The sequence below is a fragment of the Lycorma delicatula genome, chromosome 4, assembly GCF_047948215.1.
Source record: "Lycorma delicatula isolate Av1 chromosome 4, ASM4794821v1, whole genome shotgun sequence".
Classification (NCBI taxonomy): domain Eukaryota; kingdom Metazoa; phylum Arthropoda; class Insecta; order Hemiptera; family Fulgoridae; genus Lycorma; species Lycorma delicatula.
This window is the reverse complement of record NC_134458.1, coordinates 71,193,912-71,216,605: the sequence shown is the minus strand read 5'-3', so window position 1 is coordinate 71,216,605 and position 22,694 is coordinate 71,193,912. Positions and strand designations below refer to the sequence as shown.

The 22,694-nt window shown below is 30.2% G+C and overlaps 1 protein-coding gene and 1 long non-coding RNA gene across 3 annotated transcripts in view; one reads left to right on the top strand and one right to left on the bottom strand.

The window, feature by feature from the left end:
- Positions 1 to 22,694, top strand: part of LOC142323540 (uncharacterized) — a 570,462-nt gene that overhangs the window by 370,886 nt on the left and 176,882 nt on the right. Inside the window, exon 4 of the mRNA XM_075363315.1 lies at positions 4,219 to 4,686. Coding sequence (XP_075219430.1) covers positions 4,219 to 4,686 — 468 coding nt within the window. The remainder of the gene's footprint in view (positions 1 to 4,218; positions 4,687 to 22,694) is intronic.
- LOC142323541 (uncharacterized) overlaps positions 1 to 22,694 on the bottom strand; it is a 559,373-nt gene that overhangs the window by 368,866 nt on the left and 167,813 nt on the right. The window lies entirely within an intron of this gene.

Here is a 22,694-nt window from a genome sequence, read left to right as displayed (position 1 = left end):
CCGACAGCATTACCTCTAATCGCACTGTCATCAAACTTTACGAAGACCGTTTTTGGGAGCTCACCGGACTCAAGCTGGTCTCAGCGTAGTGCAGGCTACTCTATTTTTCTAACGATATCCATTGCTCAGTTGATCAGGCCGTGATTTAAGTTTTTGTTCTTCCGTAACATCACTTTCGATCCCAGACCGCTGTTTAAATCTGTGGGAATTTCTCCAGTTTTGTTCTGATTCATAGATATAAAGTCATGCTTTGGTTTTTGTCTATAATTCTTTGTTTCTACGGACACTTCCACAGCCACGAAATCGTAGACTTTGGATGATTTAGCCCACTCAGGAGTCATTGTCGAATTATAAATGTCTATTTGCTTTGTGGTTGGGAAAATACGTAAACATCTGCCATCCGCGAACTGATCTACCTAGGGAACTCTACGACGATCTAAAATGTTTAGCTGATGCATTGTGAGTTGGCCAACTCCCAAGTTATTCAATATCTCTACAAAAGTGTTGTCGTTTGCCTGCGCAAATTTAGCGGTAACCCACAGATGTTAAATAGTTCTCACAGGTTTACTTCAGCCTATAAGAGCTGTAGCTGCTTGAAGCAGTAGGCACCACCAACAGCTTTGGATTCAGGCGGTAGCTGAAATGAAGCAGGATTTAAATATAACATGCTCGCTCATATTAGCGAGTCTCATTTCATGCGAAATGAGCGACTCGTTTCGACGCACCGCCGTAATGTACTCTCTAATTTTTCTGAGCCTTAAACAACGAGCGGTTAAAGTTTGTTCTGAACAATACTGAGACGTATATTTTGTAACAGTTTTTCATCGCTCATTTCGCGAGCACGGTGACTTTTTTCCTACTACTCTTCATCCGGAGAGATTTTTTCTATTTCCTCGATAAAGCCATTATTTTACAAAATAATTTACTAATTTTCTTTATTCTGTATATATTATTTGCAACGATCAATCTTACATTATCGAACGTACTGGCCGTAATCATATATTAAAAATATATGATTTTTTTCTTAAATATTTATAAACAATAAATAAGAACAAAAATAATAATTATAATATAAATTAATAAAATTTATTACCGTAATTCATTCTTAAAATTTCGTAGCAAATCTTAAAACATAACTATTTTCGATACAAAATAAATCGGTACTGAAAATACTATCGATTGTCGATTTAGTAACTTATATATGATATTTTGTGGCGTTTTAGTTGCAAGTCAACATACATACGTACAAAGTTATATAGCTTATGACACTTCCGGTAACGTAAGGACTCCAACGCGGGGTCATACATCTAAATCGGTTTGGCCGTTCAGCTGCTACGATGGAACAAACATGCATACATACATGTACCCTAAATACATTACACTCCTTTTTGGCAGTCGTGTAAAAAACAATTAAGGAATACAAAAATTATAATATATTAAACAAATAATTAAGAATGATGCAGAATAGAAAAGAAGGGAAAATTGCAAACACCAGTGGAACGACTGTAGGCAAATAAAAAACCTTCAAATGTTTTACGTAGAGTTTAATACTTATTTTTAATTTATTAAAAAAGAAAAGGACCAAACAGATCATAAAACATAAAATGATCTAAAATCTTTAAACACAACCACTAAATAAAGGATTACAAGTAAAGGTTTCATTGCTTTGAGGTAAATGTGCCTCAAAGCAAAATTGCTTTGAGGTATACTTACATAAGTATACTCTCGAATTTTACAATCGAATCCTCGTACTTACATCGTTTTATCTTATCTTTCGTTTAAGTACGTAAGATAGTTTTTAAGAAGACTTAAATGTCCGTTGTAGGTTATATTTACATAAAAATGATATTTGAATTCGAAACTTTTATTTTTAAATTAGATAAGTAAATTATTAGAATGACTAAAGTTTAAAAAAAAAAAAACTGTGATAAATTAACTGCGATAAAAATTTACTGTTTTCAGTGTAGGTTACTTATTTCAGACACAAGTATTATTTTTGTTTCTTTAATTAAAACAATTGATATATTTATCATATGAAACGTTTTAATTACATAAATATAAAATTCATGTATATTACAATAAGAAGGTCAATCGATTACTGGTTTTAATGACCATGTAGATGTGTGCACGCGGTATACATGTATATAAGAGAGTACGTATCGTTAACCCCAACATTATTATTCATAGTTTTTATGACATGTTAAAACATTTATTATCAAGTCTTAAAAGCAAAATCATATATTTTATATTCCAAGCAGAACAAACAACAGGATTAGGACGCGATTCCTTTATTTTTTCTATCAACTTACAGTAAAATTCTTTAACCTTTTATTCTATATTATTCCATACCGTCTGCACAGTATATTTGCAATAAATATATATAATTATTTAATAAATAAAAAATTTAAATACAATACTGTTGGTAAATGTAAAGATACGCAAAATTTACTGAGTGTGTTGGGTCAGTTATAAAAAAAAATATCTTCACTTTAAATTTCATCTACTTTTTCCAACCTTAGTTTTATTCTTTTCATTTTTGTTTACCGATCTCCTTGTCAAAATGTTACCGATTTCCTTGTTAAAATCGTGTTGTTATCTAGCATCACAACTCTATAACCTTGCATATAATAATTCTACCTCGGATTTTTTAAATCCGAGGTAGAATTATTATAATATTAAAAAAGGGAAAAATGAAACTATGAAGTTCAGTCATTAGATTAGAACTAAAAAAATTTGCAAGCTGTGAGTTTAGAAGTGCAACATTCTTGCCTAAGATGCGAGCTACCACTATCTCCACACCTCAGTAGGGGATCGCAGTGAACATTAAATCATTATTTTCACCTCGATGAGAGCTAAAAGCCTCGCGTGGTATAAGACGCTCTCTTTAGATTTCCGACACGGATCTACAGCCGGTCGTACAACTTAGCTGCATGTTACCCGAATTCAGTCTGGGTCTGAGCGGGTCAGGTTTAACACACAGAGAATGACCTCTTTTTTTGAAACGAGTATGATTTTTTTTTAAGGTGTAAACGGAGACAGAGATTCACTTCTATTGTGCATCAAAATAGAAGCATACTATTATGCACTCAAAATATGATGAAGAATACTATTATGAATAGTATGCTTGATATGCATACTATTCACGATTCCATTGTTTCATACATAACAGATGAGATTATATCATAAAATAATTTATTTTATTTCTTATTATACTTAAGCCATTATTTTTACAGAACCCGACGTGTACAATTTTCTAATTAAATAATACGTGGGTTTAAAATTCGATATTTAAAAATTTTTAACCAATGTGAGTATTCGTTTTGAGGATTTCTTTACAGTTCATGCGTGAAGTGGAAAATAGCGTTGTTGATATTAAGCTAATAATTACTATTATATTTTATGCTAAGAACGCTATAATTTTTATGTTGAATACTGTTTACGTTTCTTAGCTTCGTTTTTTTATTATATGTCGATGCGTTTCGGAACCACTCGGTTGTCAAAACCTATTGTACTGCCTGTGAGTAGAATAAGTTTTGACAACGGAGTGGTTCCGAAACGAGTCGACATATAATAAAAAATGAAGCTGAGAAAGTAAACACAATACTCAACACGGACGAAGTATCTTCTAATAGCGATAGAAATTCATCTTCGAAATAAAATTTTATTTCATCGAAATCGGTTTAGATTTATTCAGTAATCGTGAAATATATAGAAAGAAAAATTAAACGAAAAATGGAAAAATTTAATTCTAATAAGGAAAAATAAAGCGATCGTAATCCGGTACATACTTTCATACATACTTTCTATGAAACACGGATCGAGTATGAGATACTCTATATGAAAATTAGTTGTATGTATAGCCCGTATACATATGTTCTTGTAGGACGGGAATGGCAGTATTGTTCTATGAGATTTCATAGTTTAACAAACATAGGTTATATTCAGTCGGGTCGACTCCGCCCATCGATCTGATCGATTGCTTTGTATCAGAAAACGTAGTAGATAAGAAATTCTTCAGTAGAAATTTCTTGTAAATTACGTATCAATTCTCGATGCAGACGCCTAAGATCAGAAAAACCGTAGTTTATAGTAAATTAATAAACAAAAAATGTAATTTATGTTACCCTTGGTTAAATATCTGTTTCGAATTGTATTTTCACAAGCAGTCTACTAAACGAAAAGAATATTAATTTTTATTATTTTTTATTTTGTTTTTAGGAAACGGTTGATACTGGAGAAGAAGGGGGTTACATGTCGAGCTGCGAGGCAGGAAATAGCGTTCATCGTTGTAGACGTCATCGAAAACATCAAAGACTTCCGTGCACGGTTGTAAATCCTGACGAAAATTTTTACTACTATTGGCTGTTCCTTCTGTCGTTATGCGTGCTGTATAATTTATGGACGTTGATAGTGAGACAGAGTTTTCCAGAACTACAAGAAAAGGCGGATTCATTCTGGTTTGTCTGTGACGTTTTCAGTGATGTCGTATATTTCATGGATATCGGTGTACAGTTTAGAACCGGATATTTGGAACAAGGTCTAATGGTTTACGACTGTAAGAAATTGGCGAGACATTATATTTGTTCGAGAGCATTCTTCCTCGACTGCGCGTCGCTTACACCTCTCGACCTGCTGCAATTTAACCTGGGTACTCAACCGATGCTGAGGTTTCCTCGATTTCTTAAAGTAAGCGATTCATTTCTTTCATTCATTTATGAAACTTAAAATTTATTTCGTATTTTAGGTTAAAATTGCAGTTTATTCAACTTTTCCCGCTTATCAAGACGCTTATTAGACGAACACAAACGTATTCCGCGTAAAACATTTAGCGCGAAATAAGATGAATTCAGATTCTATTTCCTGTTATCCATATTTTTTGGTTAAGCAAACTTATAAATATATAACAGCGTGTTATGAAATGAGGTTGGCGTAATATCGAAATAATATTTACTTATAAAGTGATCATTCATAGGTTCTTATTTTCTCCTGTAATCTGTCTGAATTTATTTTGTATTTAACGTTTTAAAAAGTTTAATATTAGCCGTTTGTTAACGAACGATATCAAATAAAAATCAATAAATTTTTTTGAAATCTACCTTTAATTAGTATTTTAATAATTACTTTATTTTTTAATTCTTATTACTCGACGATTTCAATAAAAACTTATTAACTTACATTTACTTAACGTAGTTATGAAGTCTGCATCAACAGATTTTTCGCAGAAGCCTTATCTGTCGATCATAATAGGGACGGATTAACCGATAAATAAGACAAACGTCTAGGACCCGTAATTCGGAGAGCCCGGTTCAAGTACAGGAAAAAATGAAAATAAACAGCAAAGATTTAAAATAAAAGAATAAAAAAAAAATAGAACATACAATAATATAAAATATTATGTTATTATTTTTAAATAATACAATTAAATGTCATCATAATTATTTACAATGTAATAAAATGGTATTAGTGCCCCTGGCGGACCCGAGGCGGACCACAAAGGTAAACGTGATGTATTTTTTAAAGATTACAGAATAAGTGGTACCTTTAAAATTAAAAAAAAAGGTAAAAACAATTTTTTTTTTTTAAATCAAATATAAATAAAGAGAAGGTGGTTTTTTGTTTTTATTCTGATGCTGGTAAGGGAATTTCCCGACTACCTTTCAATTTTTGTTGAAATTTGTCCGCAACTTATATAAACGGGGCCCCAAATTAAAATTTTATCTAGGTTCAGGTAGAAGCTTAATCTTGTACAGAGTCGTAACGTAATATTAAAAAAAATTATCGGGTAGATTAGTTGTGAGCACGCACAGGGTAGTTGACACACCGGTTTTTGAAGTTTTTTTTGCTGTTAGAGGGCGATAGAGTGAGAAATTATTATGTTTCTTCATGTCCACCTTCATTTGAAAATATTTGATCGATTCAGATCGTGCCCCAAGAGGAACAGCTCCGCCCTGAAAATTTTCCTTATATAGAAAAATGGCCTGGAGCTAAAACATTGTGGTTTCTAATCTGACAAGAGCGGCAATAAAGGAATAGCAAAATGTTAGTTTTCAAGATCCGACCTTTTCATCAGGACTAAAATAACCGACTGAAAAATATAATAAATACAAAAATTAAACGAAAAGGAAACCTTGTATATAAAAAAAACTATAAGCATATTATTTACTCAATCACCGCAACGCGTGGTAACATTAACATATTTGGATTACCACCTCACGGACGCGTAAAAACTCCCAGTCGTTCAGACTATATTCCATCAGCGGACATAAGCAAAAAGTATTTTTACTGAATTATTATTTTTTAAAAACTGAGCAGAATACTGTTACATTCAGAACAGATACATCGTCACAGTTTACAAAAAATTAATACTAATCATAAGTTGTGCCCCTGGGAGAAAAATAGAAATAAGATTACAGATACCTGGTGAAACCCGTGAAAGAAAAGCGTTTTGTAAAAGTTTAGTTTAACGTTTCGTGAACTTGCAACAAAAAAAAAAGCCGCCAAAGTAATCACTATCTTCACGGCTATTAGTAATAAAAATTAAAAATTAAAAAAAAAAAACACTTTTCTAAGAACATACATATACAGATTAAGTTAAAAAAATTCGCTTTAGTAACTTTTTTCTAAATGTAGCGAATTTTTTTCTCACTCCTTTCAATAAAGGCTAAAATAAGAAATATAAAATGTTCAAAAACCTTTCTTCATTTTAGATCCGGGGTCTATTATTAAAAAATAACGTAGACGTACCTTGAGAGCTCTATATATGAAGTTATGAGGGTTATCTGAAACGTTTTGAGCCTAACTTAAAAAGACGTATTTTTTCTGTCAAATATAGCTTTATTATTCAACAGTCTCCTTTCAAGTCGATACACTTTTTCCAGCGTGCTCTAATCTCTTTAACCCTTCCAAATAGTAGCTGGCGTTTTTCTCCGTAAAACAGGCGTTTACGTATGCGATAACCTCCTGGTCCGGTGAAAATTTCTTCCCTCCAAGCAAAACTTTTAAGGTTAGAAAACAAGAAAAAGTCGCTTAGGGCCAAGATTTGGTAAATACGATGAGTCCAAGTACAATTCGTGAATTTTAGTCGTGGCGATCGTTGAAGTGTGACCAGGCGCATTGTCCTGATGGAAAAGCACTTTCTTCTTACTCAAATGTGGTCGTTTTTTTGCAATTTCTGGTTTTTAGCTAGTCAAGTAATGATGCGTAACACTGTCCTGTTGTTGTTTTATCTTTATGAAGATAATCGATAAACAAAATTCCGTTACTATCCCAAAAAACAGTCGCCATCACCTTTCCGGCCGATGGAACCGTCTTCGGCTTTTTTGGAGCAGGTTCACCCTTTGCGGTCCACTGTTTTGACTGTTGTTTCGTCTCAGGAGTGTAGCGGTGTACCCACATTTTTTATCTACAGGTATGAATCGACGCAAAAAATCTGACTCTTTTTGCTTAAACTGCTCCAGCAGGGCCTTGGGAATGTTCATTCGAATGCGTTTTTGGTCCAAAGTGAGCAAATCGGCACCCAACGCGCGGGTGATAGCTTATGCATATCCAATTCTTCAGTTAATATATGACAAACACATTCTTTCAATATGCCCTTAGCCTCTGCTATCTCTCTAACCTTAATTCGTCGGTCGTCCAGCACCATTTGCTGAACTTTTTCAATGATATCGGTGATGGTTGCACAGTTTTTGGCCATCCCAAACGCTCATCATCAACCAAGCTGGTACGACCGTGTTTAAATTCAGCTGCCCATCATTTCACGGTGGCAAATGATGAGACAGAGTCCCAGTAAAGAGTGTCCAATTCGGTTTTAATTTGCGTAGGCTTATTTCGTTTCAAATGCAAGTATTTAATCGCGGCACGATATTCAGTTTTTTCCATTTTCACAAAAACACTCACAATGACTTACTCAAACGATTATCAAACAACAATTGAGCGTCCAAAATGGCTGAAATTTCAACCACTGAAAAGGAAGTACCTTTCAACGCATGCGCGAATAAATTTCTTAACTTTTGTTGACGAGTGCTGCCATCTTCATGTTGAGACTCAAAACGTTTCAGACAACCGTTGTATAAACATTTAAAATATTTAAAAAAATTATTTAAACCGAAGGAAGATACAATAAAAGAACAAAAACCATACATTTCAATTTTAAGATGTCAGGGTTGATTTTTTGAAAAGATACTTTTCTGAATTATTTGTATATGAATTGCAGGTAATAAATTCGCTTTAATGAAGTGTTTTCTAAAATGCCTCAGGAGAAAATCAAAATTTGCTTTTTTTGTTTAAAATTAATATTGTTTTAAAAAATTAATATTGCTACACATATTTAAGCAAAAATTTGAAGAAAATCGATTTTCATTCCTGAGATATATGCCAAAAGCGATGCGACACACGTAAGCACATAGATACATATGTTATTTTCATCTAAATGAACTAGTTGGACGCTAAAACACAAAGATTTGTAAAAACCCTATACCCCATTTTTTATGATTACCGTACAGTCTCCCCTTTAATATAGCTATTCAAGCTACATTCACTGGGAAAGTAAAAGTAATTATAAAGAACTTCTGAGATCCATCTTCCAAAACCCAAAGGATCGTTAACAAATTCTGGATTACAACATCCTTCTTCTGTACGCAGAAACATGTTTTTTGTGAAAAAAGGGATTGGATAATAAATTAACATCTAAACTAAGTATTAATGTAGATTCGATCTTGAATCTTTCGATAAATAGCATTAGAAAAATCAAGTTAAGGATACTCAGCACCTATAAAACAAATTTTTATTTTTAATTAGCAAATTTGACGACAAATATCACCCCCGGTTGTGACCGTTTCAGAATGAAACCGCTGACTTACCCACGAATATAGTTCTATAAAGACCTATACTTTGCGGAATATTTTAAAGAATTCTTATTATTAAAATTAATATTATTATAAGAAACAATAATAATTTTCCCATCGGGAAAGAAAACCAAATAGTGTTTTACATATATATGTAAATTTACTCTCCCCGTTAGGCTAAATGTATTTTTTTGCAATTTTTAAATACATCGTTAAATAAAAATCTACAACAAAACTGATGAGACGATAGAAATAACATATTACAAAAATGCTGGTATAGGATACAAGACCGGTCTTGCGTCTAGAAGATATTTTCTCTTAATTTTGTCAAAATGTTTTTGACTAAACACTACTCTGTGTTATACAAACGTCTTAATTTAATAAAAATATATTATTAAAATATATTGTATTCTTATATTATTTTAACGCTAAACATTTGTAAGTTTAAACGGCAGTAATAATATTCAATTTGAAAATTTTAATTATAGAAACCAAAATGATAACTAAATAATATTTTTGTAATCTGAATGACTACTGCAGATGCCCGGTATTCGAATGACAGATGATCGAAAGAATTTTGCTCGTACAAACTAAAATATTACGATTTCACCTCGACCCCCACAACCTAATAAAAAAAGACTGATCCTGTATAATGATAAAACTTTTGCATCGACACCGTCGAAAACACGAGGACGACATAATAACATTCATAACGTATAAAAATGTAAAAGAATTATTTTCCATTCTCGATATAAATTAAAAGCTACATCTCGTCGTAATGACTTATATATCGACGCATAAAATATTTTAATCGCTGTAATTTTTTCTGCTAAACAGATTAAGCGTTTGACAAGTGACGGGTATGATAAAAAAAACACAATCAATCGAATTTATTAGACGCAATTAATTTATACATTACCTTGGCTTTGTAAAATAAATTTTATTACAGGACGTGATTATATCCCGCGTTGCTCTCCATCAACAAAAATAATACTTAAAACGTCCATGCAATATATATACAGAGTGTATCACACAGTTCTCGTGGTACTTTCATAATTTATTCTACTCGCAAAAATAATGGAAAAAATTAATAATAAATACATGTCCTAAATGCTTCGTTTGCGAGTTACGGTTAGTGAAAGATTTCGCTCAGATTTCAGCTATCCCGGTGAAATGAGGTAGCGCTGACATTTTTAGAACGTTAATTAAGAGATAGAATTAAGATTTATTATGGTTTTTGACCTGAAAAATCGAAAAAAAAAATAAGTTTTAGAACCTAATGTGTAATAGTTTTTGAGAAATCTGGGGTAAAAGCCAATAAATTGTGGTAAAAATCCCTGTTTTTTACATTTGACGTACAGTAACTTTGTTAAATGGGTAAAATACATGAAAATTTTAAACAAAAGTTGCAGAGAATTTAATTCTGTTCAAAATTGTTTAAGATAAGTTGAATAAAACAAAGAAAATTAGAAAAAATTCGAATTTTATTTAGAAAGAGTACATTACTACATTTGTCAGAAAAGTATACTTATAAAATTGAAACAAAAATCAGATTATTTTTTGGTGACTTGAAAAATTTGTAAAAAAAAATTTACTGTTAAAAATTGTTGTGTGTATGTGTGTGTGTGTGTGCGCGCGTGTGTGAATATATATATATATTGCATTTTGGCATTTTTATTTTTTCTAGCTTTACGTATATATAAAAATGCCCAATATAACAGTTATGAATATTGTATGACCCAAAAAGGGGATATGAAAAAAAATTATTTTGCAACCACATTATTACAGGAAATCTCTAAAACTAAAATTTCTACAAATAGAAATCGATTTCAAATTTATTTTTTGTTATCAGACTTTCGTGCAGTTTGATGAGTTTGTATGCGTATTTTTACTCTGCGATTATTTTTTAAATTTAGCACATCTGGTTTATTTCAAGCCCGTTTTTGTATTTTCATGGAGTTTTTAACTTCTACATTCCCTCCGATTACTATTTTTACTGACTGGACTCCTTAACATTTGACCTGCTGACTTAACTTTTGTCACCATTTTTAAGGGCTTCTTTTACCTCCGATACTTTTTATTACAGTTTCGTTTAGAAATTTACCACCGACTTAATCTTCAATATTCTTTTATAGATTTTGACGTGACAACGTCTTATAAATCGATGAACGCCGGCAGCACGCACGAAAAATTGTCCCGTTCCGCCTGAGCCGAACCGTCGTGCAATGGAAATACTATCATGTCAAGCAGGTTTTGGCGGGCTTTTCAAAAACAGCAATTTCATGAATTTAATTTATGATTTCAATCTCATCGTTTTAAATTGACACTTTATCAACATTGATTTGATTAAAGTTTATTTCTATAACAAATTGTTCATAATTATTTTTGAACAAATCATTCAATTTAAACTTGCAAAAAATGATTAATATTAATTATTATTATTATTAAATGAAATGAAATGAAAAATTGAATATTAACGTGTTTCATTAGCTAATTAAACAATCACTTCCATTCAATTGTTTGTTTAAACAAGTAATTTTTTAAAACATCCAAATCATGCATGAATTAATTAATTGGTATTTTCATCTAGCCCAACGCCAGTTTCTCAAAAAACATGGGTTTACTTCATAAGGATAAGAAGTTTTTTTTGCGACATTACAATCAAAGGTCGACGAATATCTTTTTTAATTATTTATTAACTTTCTTTAAAAATTTCACGTGTTATCTGTCATAAGGACAATGGACAATATAAAAAAACTGAGTTTTACTTAAAATTGCATTTAAGTCCTACCCTACAAAAGGCACTTGTATGTGTATCTGTCTGTGTATGCGTTCCTCTTAGCTGAGAACATGCTTTCATTATCGAACATACTGCCCGTCAAAAAATCATGTTTTTTCTTAAATGTTTATAAACAATATGTAAGAAGAAGCAACACCAGCAAATAAGAGAAAAAAGAAAGAACATATTTACATGGTTGAACATACTGCCTGTCAAAAAATCATAAAAGTTTTTCTTAAATATTTATAAACAATAAATAACAGTAATAATAATTGCAAAATAAATTAATAAATTTTACTATCGTAATTCATTCATTCCATATCGTAGCAGATCTTAAAACAACTATTCTCGATACAAATAAATCGATACTGAAAATACTATGGAATCACTAATACCCTATTAATAATAATAAATAAAACACAATAGAAAATAACAAAAGTATAAATAATGAGGGTTTAAAATCCTCATTATTTATACTTTTCATTATTCAATTACTTCGATACAAATAAATCGATACTGAAAATACTATGGATTCACTAATACCCTATTAATAATAATAAATAAAACACAATAGAAAATAAGAAAAGTATAAATAATGAGGGTTTAAAATCCTCATTATTTATACTTTTCATTATTCAATTACTTTACTTTTATATTTTTTCATTATTTATTCTTTTGAAGGATAAAAATAATGAGGGCTTGCTTTCATTTAGAATCCTAAACATGATTTTTTTTCGGCCTTGTAATTATAACTAAACATACATATAGGCAAAACACGTGAGTCAAATCAAATGGTAAACGATAAAGGTCAAAATTAGAAGAAACAATAATGGTCAAAAATAGAAGAATTTTCAATCCTATATTTCATCCTTAGCGATTTATTGATTTTGAAGCTAACTTCTCTTTTGTTATTGAGTCAAGGAAGGTTAGTTTCATATTACGATAATTTGTTTCGTAAATTGGATATAATATATAACTAATAAATAAATAAATTTAATTTATATTTAAGCTTCCAACTCTTGTGAATTTACATATGGTTATTATAGATCTTAATGAAAATGTTGAGAGTGCAATCTTTAAAAGATGTCTAAACCGATCTAAACCAAATTTAATTGGAAAGATTTGCTGCTATTTTTTCGCATTTCCTTGATCAATTTTAATCATTCAAAAAAAAAAAATTTTTACTCAAGAGGTAATCAATTTTGGACACCTAATAATCCCAGCGGGCGACGTCTGTTAGCGTTAGTTTTAGAAATCTGTCTGTTTTTTTTACAATTACCATCTGTATTTTTTACATCATTCTTTTTAATAGTTTAATTTATAATCTGTCAGCGTTAGTTTTAGAAATAATAATAGCTTTGATTAAAAAACATAATAAATGAACATTTTTTTGTAAATAAAAATTATAAATTTATGATTTTGCTATTGTGTATTTTATCGAACTCCTTAAGTTTGCTATAAGGTTCTGTTTATGACGAATTTTGTTGATAATCGTCTAGTATGCCTTCAGCTCTTTGGGGTCGATTTACATTGTCGGTCTTTGTAAAACGTTGTCACGCTCAAATCTCGTGCGAAACGTAGTTCCACACAAACCAATGTTTTTTTTTTTAATCATTATTCACCTTTCTGGTTTTCTTGTTACCCACGTTTCGCTGGTAGGAATATTTTACCCAAAACGATATTTGATATAATACAATTTTTTTTCTTTACAAAGTACATCTGAGTCGGACAATTTTGGTTTTCATTTTTCCTTTATTTTTTTGTCTATGAATCTCGTTTTGTAAGAACGAAACAAAGATTGTTTTACGATTTCTTTTGTTTGTTTTTGTTTACCGAATTCTAAAAATTCTGTTGGTACTTTATACTTTATGTTGTATTTTAATATTCAGTTCGTATATTTATTCTTTTTTCAATAACTTCACTACATTTTTATTCCACGCTTATTTGTTTGAAAATTAAATTCCCCTCCGGGCAATAAATCTGTAACATTCAATATTTCTCCTAACTCACTTTTAGTTTCCCTTAAAAGAATAATACCGTCAGTGAACCCGAACGTTTTTATTTTCGCTCCTTTGATTGTAAATCTTCTCCCAAAATTTTCCTTCAATCTTATATTGTTTCCATAAACATGTTAAAAAGCAAAGGAGACAGAGCATCTTCATCTAACACCTTTCACACTGGAGTTTACCGGTTCCTATTCGTCAAATCCTATGCGACCAATCGTTTCCTACACAAGTTATAAAACAGTATTTATTTTTCTTTAAATTGACTTTAAATTTCATAAATCTGGTAATCTATTTCATAAATGGTAATTTTCAACCCGAAAGATTACTGGGTCAGACAGCCTTGCGTTTTGACAGACTTGTCATTTTTTATCCCGTAAAAAAATAATCTCATCACTAAAAAAAATTGGACTTTACTTTGTTGCTGATAGTATAAATACATTTCATAAACAATTTCATAATTTAGGCTACTAAGATCGTTAAAGCTTTTTGGTATAACAGACGACTTATATTTACAATCTAGCCTTTGTTACGAACTGCAATTAGATAATTCCAATTTTTAGTCAGAATTTCTAACTTTCTTATCACCAAAGTTATTCTATCTGTATGTGTGCGTGTAAAAACCCAATTTCACTTGTGAAATTGTATTTGAAAAGGTAAGGTGTTTGGGAGAGGATACGCCTTTGAAGTAATATACGTTTTTGGGGTTTATCAAACATCTGGGTTAATATTAAACATTTTTATTGTAGCAGTGCGTATTTAACCCACCGGATTGGTCTATTGGTGAACGCGTCTTCCCAAATCAGCTGATTTGGAAGGCGAGAGTTCCAGCGTTCAAGTCCTAGTATAAAATCAGTTATTTTAACGCGGATTCGAATACTAGATCGTGGATACCGGTGTTCTTTGACGGTTGGGTTTCAATTAACCAAAAATCTCAGGAACGGTCGAACTGAGAATGTACAAGACTACACTTCATTTATACTCATACATATCATCCTCATTCATCCTCTGAAGTTTTATCAAAACGGTAATTTCCAGAGGATTGTTAAAATTTAAATGGATCGGCGTAGTACAAAATGAAGGTATTTCCAAACGGATGGATAGATAGAGATTATTCTGTCAGGAACTTAAAATAAACAAGGTTAGCCCGTAAAATCAAACATTTAAATTTAAATAATTTAATAAGCTTAGGCGGGATGAAAACTGTAAGAGAAAATAACGATCAACAGACGTGGAACAATTAATTCAGCAAAGAAAAGCAGCTAAAAAATCTGAAATTACAAAGGAATTGAGAAGTACGAACCAAGTCACCGAAAATAAAAATAAGAAATCTTGCGCAGTCCTGCGCAAGTTCATTGACTTTTCGTCATTTTATTTTGCTTCCACGTTCCAATTTGCAGCATTATAACGAACTACGATTCTAACTTTCCCCACTCAAATCTTTTCGACAAGTGGAGCATAACTCAAGGAGGACTAAACCAATCTTCATAAAATTTGCACATGCACAACTTCAGATTGTATTACACTATTGTATTCTATATATTCAAAACTTATTTCTAATACACTATTACAGCATATCTAAATTTCAATGAATTGAGGTTTTCCAGCCATATAATTTTATACATAGGCCTTATATATATGGAGATCACAATTTACGTAAATGGTACTTTCATACCCCAAAACGTAAAGAAAATTCAATTTCACCCCCTCCCAACACCTATCACCTATCATATGACCTAAAGCAATACAGTAGCGTTCTTCGAGAAGTCGGTAAATATTGTGTAATATTAGCTTTGTATTTATTTATTCAGTATGTAATGGGATGTTTTTTCTTGTGTGACTATCGAATAAAAACATATTTTCTTGGAATTTTCCAGCGCTCTAATACCTAGTAGAAGAAAACTATTCACAACTGTCAAAAACGTCAACAAAGACTTTTTCATTTGTCGTCGTTCTCAGATCCAAAAATTTTTTAATTTTTGAAGTCGAAGCATCCTCACCGACTTATCAAGTTATTAAAAAATATCCCAGATTCAATCTCCAAAATGTTGATCCATTATATAAAACTTATCTGTAAGTTTTTCTAAGGGATATTTAGAGACCTGGCTTTACTCGATAGGCAATTCAGTAATATTAGTCTTACTTTGTAGCCACCGGTCAAGGGGTTCCCGAATCGGTCTACAAGCAGTCCTCTTCCAGATAACATCAAGAATCTGTCATCAACATCCCAGAATCTTTAGCATGGAATCTCCTTTAGGGTTAGACCCTACTAAAGATACCACTTCCTCCATAAAACTGATTACTCGGACGAAGAATTAAGAATAGGTGGTTGGTGAAAAAGGATTTTCGGAGTGTTTAAAATGGCGATTTACGTTTATTTTAGTAATTTAGAGAGATTTTCATTACTAAATTAAACTTTCTTTACTTTAAATAAAGTAGTTTAAAATTAAAATAAAGGAAATTATTACAAAGTTTTTTACATTATATGTTTTACCTCTGTTTTCTTTTTTGTAATAATATTTATTCAACGAAAAATCAAACGTAATGAAATATAAATTGTAATCGTATCTCATAATTTTATTTACAAAGATTTTACATGTATTGGATTTTTCTTTATCTTTACATATCAAAAATGATTTTATTTACAATTATAAAATGTGGTGCATCTTGTGATAGAGAAATAACGAAAATTTGATTGATGCTTTACCTCAAAGAAGACTGAATTATGAAAATACTTCCATGACCAGGTGGTTTTTTTTTATAAAAAAAAACGATATATTTACTAATACAACTTAAAATAATACCACAAAATATTATTTTGAAAATGTACAACCCTACCTTTTATATATAAATTTTATGAAAAAAAATTTGCCGGCCTCCGTGGCGCGAGTGGTAGCGTCTCGGCTTTTCATCCGGAGGTCCCGGGTTCGAATCCCAGTCAGGCACGGCATTTTCACACGCTGAAAAAATTGTCATTCATCTCATCCTCTGAAGTAATACCTAACGGTGATTCCGGAGACTGAAAAAAAAATGTTGACCGTTTCAACTTTTTAACTAGCAAACGGATAAAAACGTAGAAATAATTTTCGTATTTCGTTAAGTATGAGGGGTAGATAATTTTAAATCGTACAATAATACTAAGAAAGGTTATATATATTTCTACCAACCTTTTATACGATTAATTTTAGCAGTTTATACACAAAAGCTGAATTTTTTGCTGAAACGTAAAACCAATATTGAAAGAGTGATCAGCTTCCCCTATCAATGTATCGAATACAAACGTAAAAACTTAGAAAAAATAATAAATAAAATTATCTTAGACATTGATCTTCGTAAGTAGAATGCAAACGATTATCGCATACGTATTTAATATAATTTTAAAAATTAATAGATTCTGTAATTTTTAGTCATATCGTCCATTGTAATTACATTTTAGATAAAAATTGTTTCATATACTAACGAATTTTTTTTTTAATTTAATTTCTGAAAAATTACGAAAATTGTAACCAATATTATTTTTTATTACTTTTTTTTAATAAGCAGTAAATTTTAAATTTCATTTGTAATGGTTGTTGTAAATTATGAGATATTCATTACTACTTTATCGTTTTTTTATTCTTTGTAATAAAAGATATTTTTTTTAAAAAAGTATTATTTTTTTAAAATAAATAATTTTTTTTTAAATTTAATAATAATAACATTTTAGACTAATTTTTCTTCATTAAAAAGTGATTAATACTGACGATATTTATGAGATTAAACCGCCTTGTGAGAATAACAAAATATGGCGCCTTACTAAAAATGAAATCGAGTAGTAAAAATGTATTAGTAACTAACAGCTACCAACAAATGAATTAAATAAATATTCTACAAAAATATTAATTTTCCACAAAGATAAAGTTACTAAAAACTTCTTTTTCTTATTTTACCGATACCTGAATTTGCGTAAAACAAAAATATAACCTGATCCTCAGAGATAAGATAAAGATTATTATTATTACTTAGGTTTATTTATACATCATCACAGCCGGCGGTATCCGTCGACTGTTTCTGACATTTTGCCTGCCCTATTCATGAAAAAAAAAAACACTCCCCACCTTTATGAGTCGTGTTACAATTGACTTGCGTTACGTTGTATATTTTTATACATTACGTACATTTTATATATATATATATATATATATATATATATATATATATAAACTTTTATAATTATTTATACGCTTATAAATTTTACTATTATTATAGGGCCTATAGTGCAATATATTATCCTACTTTGTACACATGGCTACTCGTTACACTTCATATTACGGTTCTGACACGGATTTAACTCTGATAATCCTTGGAATCTACCACATTAACAATCCTGTAGCTTCGGTGGTTCTTTCTCTAGCTTTGTAACCGCAATACCTAACTACTGTTTATCGGCTTTTACATTCGTAAACTTATGTATATTTTGCTAACTGTTTTCGTTTTCGTCTATTAAGAACTTTTCTACCGAATTTAAAGAAAGATTCTCTATCGTTATAATATATAACAATCTCGTTATAATTCAAAATAAAACGGTGTATCGGGTTATTAAATTATTAAAACGACGATATATTTGTTTAATTAAACGAGCGATTTATAAAACTCCGGTAAACGAAGTTAACCGGAGTTTACGAACTACAACTGACTTTTTATTGTAGAACTTAATATATCCGATTATTATCAATCTTATTCTAAATTCTGCTTGAAATTTGTTACGTTTAGAATAATTTTTAATACGATTTGTGTAATTACACTCCTACAACTAAATAAGTAATCTTCAATATCTTTTTAGAATATTCAAAATATATTATAATAAATTTCGTTTTACTGATTTGATTAATTTACAATAAGAATAAATAATATATTTATAAATAACACTATGTAAAAGGTCTAAATTTATTTATAGTGCTCAGTAATAAGGTGTCATTTCTTTATAAAAATTCATATGAGAAACAAGATATCTAAGAGTATAACAGCCTTGCAGAGAAAGCGACTTATTCGATGTTATTGCGAAGACAGAAACATTGAACTCCACTGTTGAACATCGTAGCTTCCGTTTTCAAAAGTACCGAGCTTCACACGGCCTGTTTTACAGTTTTAAATTTCTAATGTTGAAAAAATTTGAAAAAGTATATTTATTATATGATTATTTCAACAACAAAAAAAATCGCCCAAATTCAATTCAGTATTTAGATAATCCGTTCTTATGTAATTAAAAATACTTCAAATGGCAGTATTTTAAGTTGAAAATTGTATTAATTAAAAAAATTAATCCTTTTCTCTTCTGGTAACTCTTCATATTTAAAATAAAAACAAATTAAGTTTCAAGGCGATAGGTTGATGTAGGAAAAGTTATAAAAAATTATAGAACTTCTATTTGCATGGAAGAAGCTTATATAAGATTTTTAAACACCAATAAGATTTCTAAAAACTTATTTTAACCTGATAAGTCTAATTTAACAAATTTAAATCGGTATACTAGCAAAGTAAAAAAGTTAGAAAATTTTATGAAAATTAAAAATATTGGTTATATTACCAAATACCTCCGATAACAAATAAAAATGTTCCCACCTCTTACACTTCAATTCTAGAAAAACAAACAAAAAAAGCCGTTAGGCTGAAACAGTCAAAAGTCACAAAACCTTTGTTAAATAAGGTTCTTAAGATGAAGGAACCTTTATAAAAAAGTAAAGCTTTTTAATTATAGATTTTTTCAAAACATCACTGGACGGTCTAAATCAAAGAAGTAAATTAAAAAGTATAGTACCTTGCAACTTACGATTCCAGTATTAGTTGAATTGTATAACTAATAACGTTAGAAAGTGATCGATGTAAGTTTCCGATGTTCTAATTTAATAAAACAGTTTTCTCTAAATCGGTTACTTCGTTAACCAGCTGCTATTAAAGTTAGGTTATAATATGTGTTACTTACAAATGTTATTTTATAAAGCTAAAGGTTGTACGTTGTTCCATCGCTAATGACTGACAAAATAAAGAAGTTTTATTATTTAGCTTTATTTACTCCTACATTGTTTTACAATTAATACAGATTAAGGAATTAAAACTTTCAGATAAAGGTTCGCTGTATATAAGTAGACCTCCAAATTGTACATTCGGTATATAGCCCAATGTTTTTTTTAATTTGATGAAATCTTTTTTTATTATATACAATTCACGTAGAAATAAAAAAAATGAATATATTTATCCGTCACGTGACTTAATTCATGCGTAGATGATTTGTTATGCTTGGCGTGATTTATATTTTGTATCTTTCCCTGATACACCATGGCCTTCGTAAAAAAAAAATATTATTTTTCCTTCTGATGGGTTTACGTGCACTTCAGTAGTGGAGGGCACACACCGAATGGTATTTTTAAAACAATGGTAGTTACGTAAAGTATATTATATAAATAAAAATAGTTTCATAAAAAATATTTCTTTTTCTATGTACGCAAACTTATTGGGACACTTTGAAAGCGTAAACAAAGTCTCACGACAGATTAGAGGTACTGTAAATTTTTATTACAATTATTTTAAAATTATTGAGAAACTTCTAAAAATAATAGTTTTTTATTGTTTAATTTACAATCGACCTACTTTAGAAAAAGTTAAAAGGGGTAATATTTTTGAAAAAAAAAAATTATATTTCACTGAATTGTTTTCCAGATTCTCGACTACAGCGAGAATTCCAAATAGCAATTTTTGAACGATTCCGGGCGTGTTGAAATTAATCTTCGTATTGCCAGTCGCTATCCAACAGAACTTATTGCTGTCAATAACACCCCACGCACTACCCTTAGAGAATGTTTTCTATGCGATAGTAAATTCTGATAGTTCGGAAAGCATCTCTTATAAAAAAAAGTTATAGCATTATATCAACCAAAATATTCTTTTGTCTTACTTTCATAAAGCGGATACTGTTAGTTAATTAATCGATCGTTGCTTAAAATACAGTTAAAATTCATTTAAAATTTTTAAATGGATATTTAAATAATATAAATGTTTAATAATTATAAAATTTTTCTATAGCTTAAAATTTAACTCGAAACTTAAGTAACTTCAAAGATAACAAAAAATAGGTAAAAAAATTCCATTTCATTAAAATCCTTGCATATACAGTCAATTTATTATGCGGTTGAGGAAGGAAGGTTTATTATCTTACGTAATAAACACTACACTGGATAAATTTTAAATAAACCGTATTCTGATGGCCCGGCCAATATAGGTGCCTTTATATCTCTTTTTTTTCTTCAAAAGAGTAAGTTAATAATGACTATGTAAAAACTGTAATAAGGACTACGTAAAATTATATAACATTCAAATGAATGTGAAAGAAGCTCTGTCAAGGGCCCCCAACAAAGGTTTTTTTTTTAATTACACGTTAATAATTAAAGAGGACTTAAAAAATATTTCTGTAAGTTTTGAACGGATCGATATAAAATTTCAGTAAGACTCTCGGATTATCCTTAAATTTAATTCGAATACAAAAACCTTTTTCTTTTATTGTTAATTTATTCAATTTTATTTAATATCTTTTATGTGATATTTTAAGGATTTTTTAAAACTAAAATGTCCTCAATTCGAAAATGTGGACGACGCAATTTTCGGTTAAAAAAATTTTCCATTTAGGTCACATATAAAAAATGTACAACAGAAATTCCTTATACGGAAAAATCATAGAGATCGGTACATTTTTTTAATGTACGGCTTGAACATACACATTAATCGAGAGCTTCCTTCATTTATAAAATCGGTTGAAAGATAAATTTTCATATTTATATAAAATGAATGATTATTTTCAATTCTGACTCAACTAAACGATTTTTATATATAAAAATATTTATCAATTACATATATTTTATAATTATAAAAATTATTTATCAATTTTTACTAACTGGATTAATCATTCAAGATTTCTTAAAAAGCTGATAAGAATAATACTATAATTCATTATTTTTTTATCGAATAGTATCTAACAGTTAACGTTTCATTAAAAAAAAATCTGGTCGGTTGAAGAGAGTTCATATAAGATAAAAATAAACAAAGAAATTAAAAAACACTAATTATGAAAAAAAGTCTTTTTAACTACGATTTTACAATAAGAAAATAATATAAAAACAACTGTTCTTGTTCTAGAAAATCCCAATAGAATGCCTAAATTTAGTTTAAGAATATCTAATTCTCTAATCCAGAAGACTGCCTGTTACGAATTAGAGCACGTCTCTTTTATAGGTCGAGCCGATAAATTTAATTCAAGAAAAATAAAGACGACAAGAACCTGAAACCGATCAAAGAGATATCAATGTTAACAGTGAGGCGAGATAACAATTTAATGTTCTTACGATTAGAAACTTTCACAAAAGGATTTTTACCGGATTTAAACTTCAAATATGATATTGGATATCGGTGTACTATGATTGTTCATTGAATTTTCACTGTTTATAAACAAAGTTATCCCGCTATCTTATTTCTCTTTATTACGTACATCTGTGAAAAATCTTCGTCGTTTCTAATAAAAAAAAAGCTTACAACACAGTTGTCGGACTTTCCCGTCATACGGCTAAAGTCGTGTTCCGGGAAAGTCCTACAACTGTGCGTTGTTTCTGATTCACGGCTTATACATACAACTTAATTTAAAATATTTATCATTTTATTTAAATATAATACATTTTCGTTTATTTAATTCAATGATTTCAACTAAAGCGCGCGCGCATACCGTATTTAATTCGCGAGGATGTGGCGGTACTAGAGGTGACGGTCGACACTACCTAAATAACGTAATTTCACAACTTACATAGATAAAATTGCGCTTGTACGGTCGGGCGACTGGTAGCCGCGAGGCTTAACGCACCAGGTACCAAGTCGACAGGGCGATCGAGTTCGACCGATTTACTTTTTTCCAATTTACATATTATTCATTTATTTAATTCTATCACACACCAGTGACGTCGCAACATAGCAGACGATTACAACAGCAATTTTTGAGACGGGGTGTGATTTAACAAAGTTTTTTTGCAAATGCTGTAATTTTGTAATCGT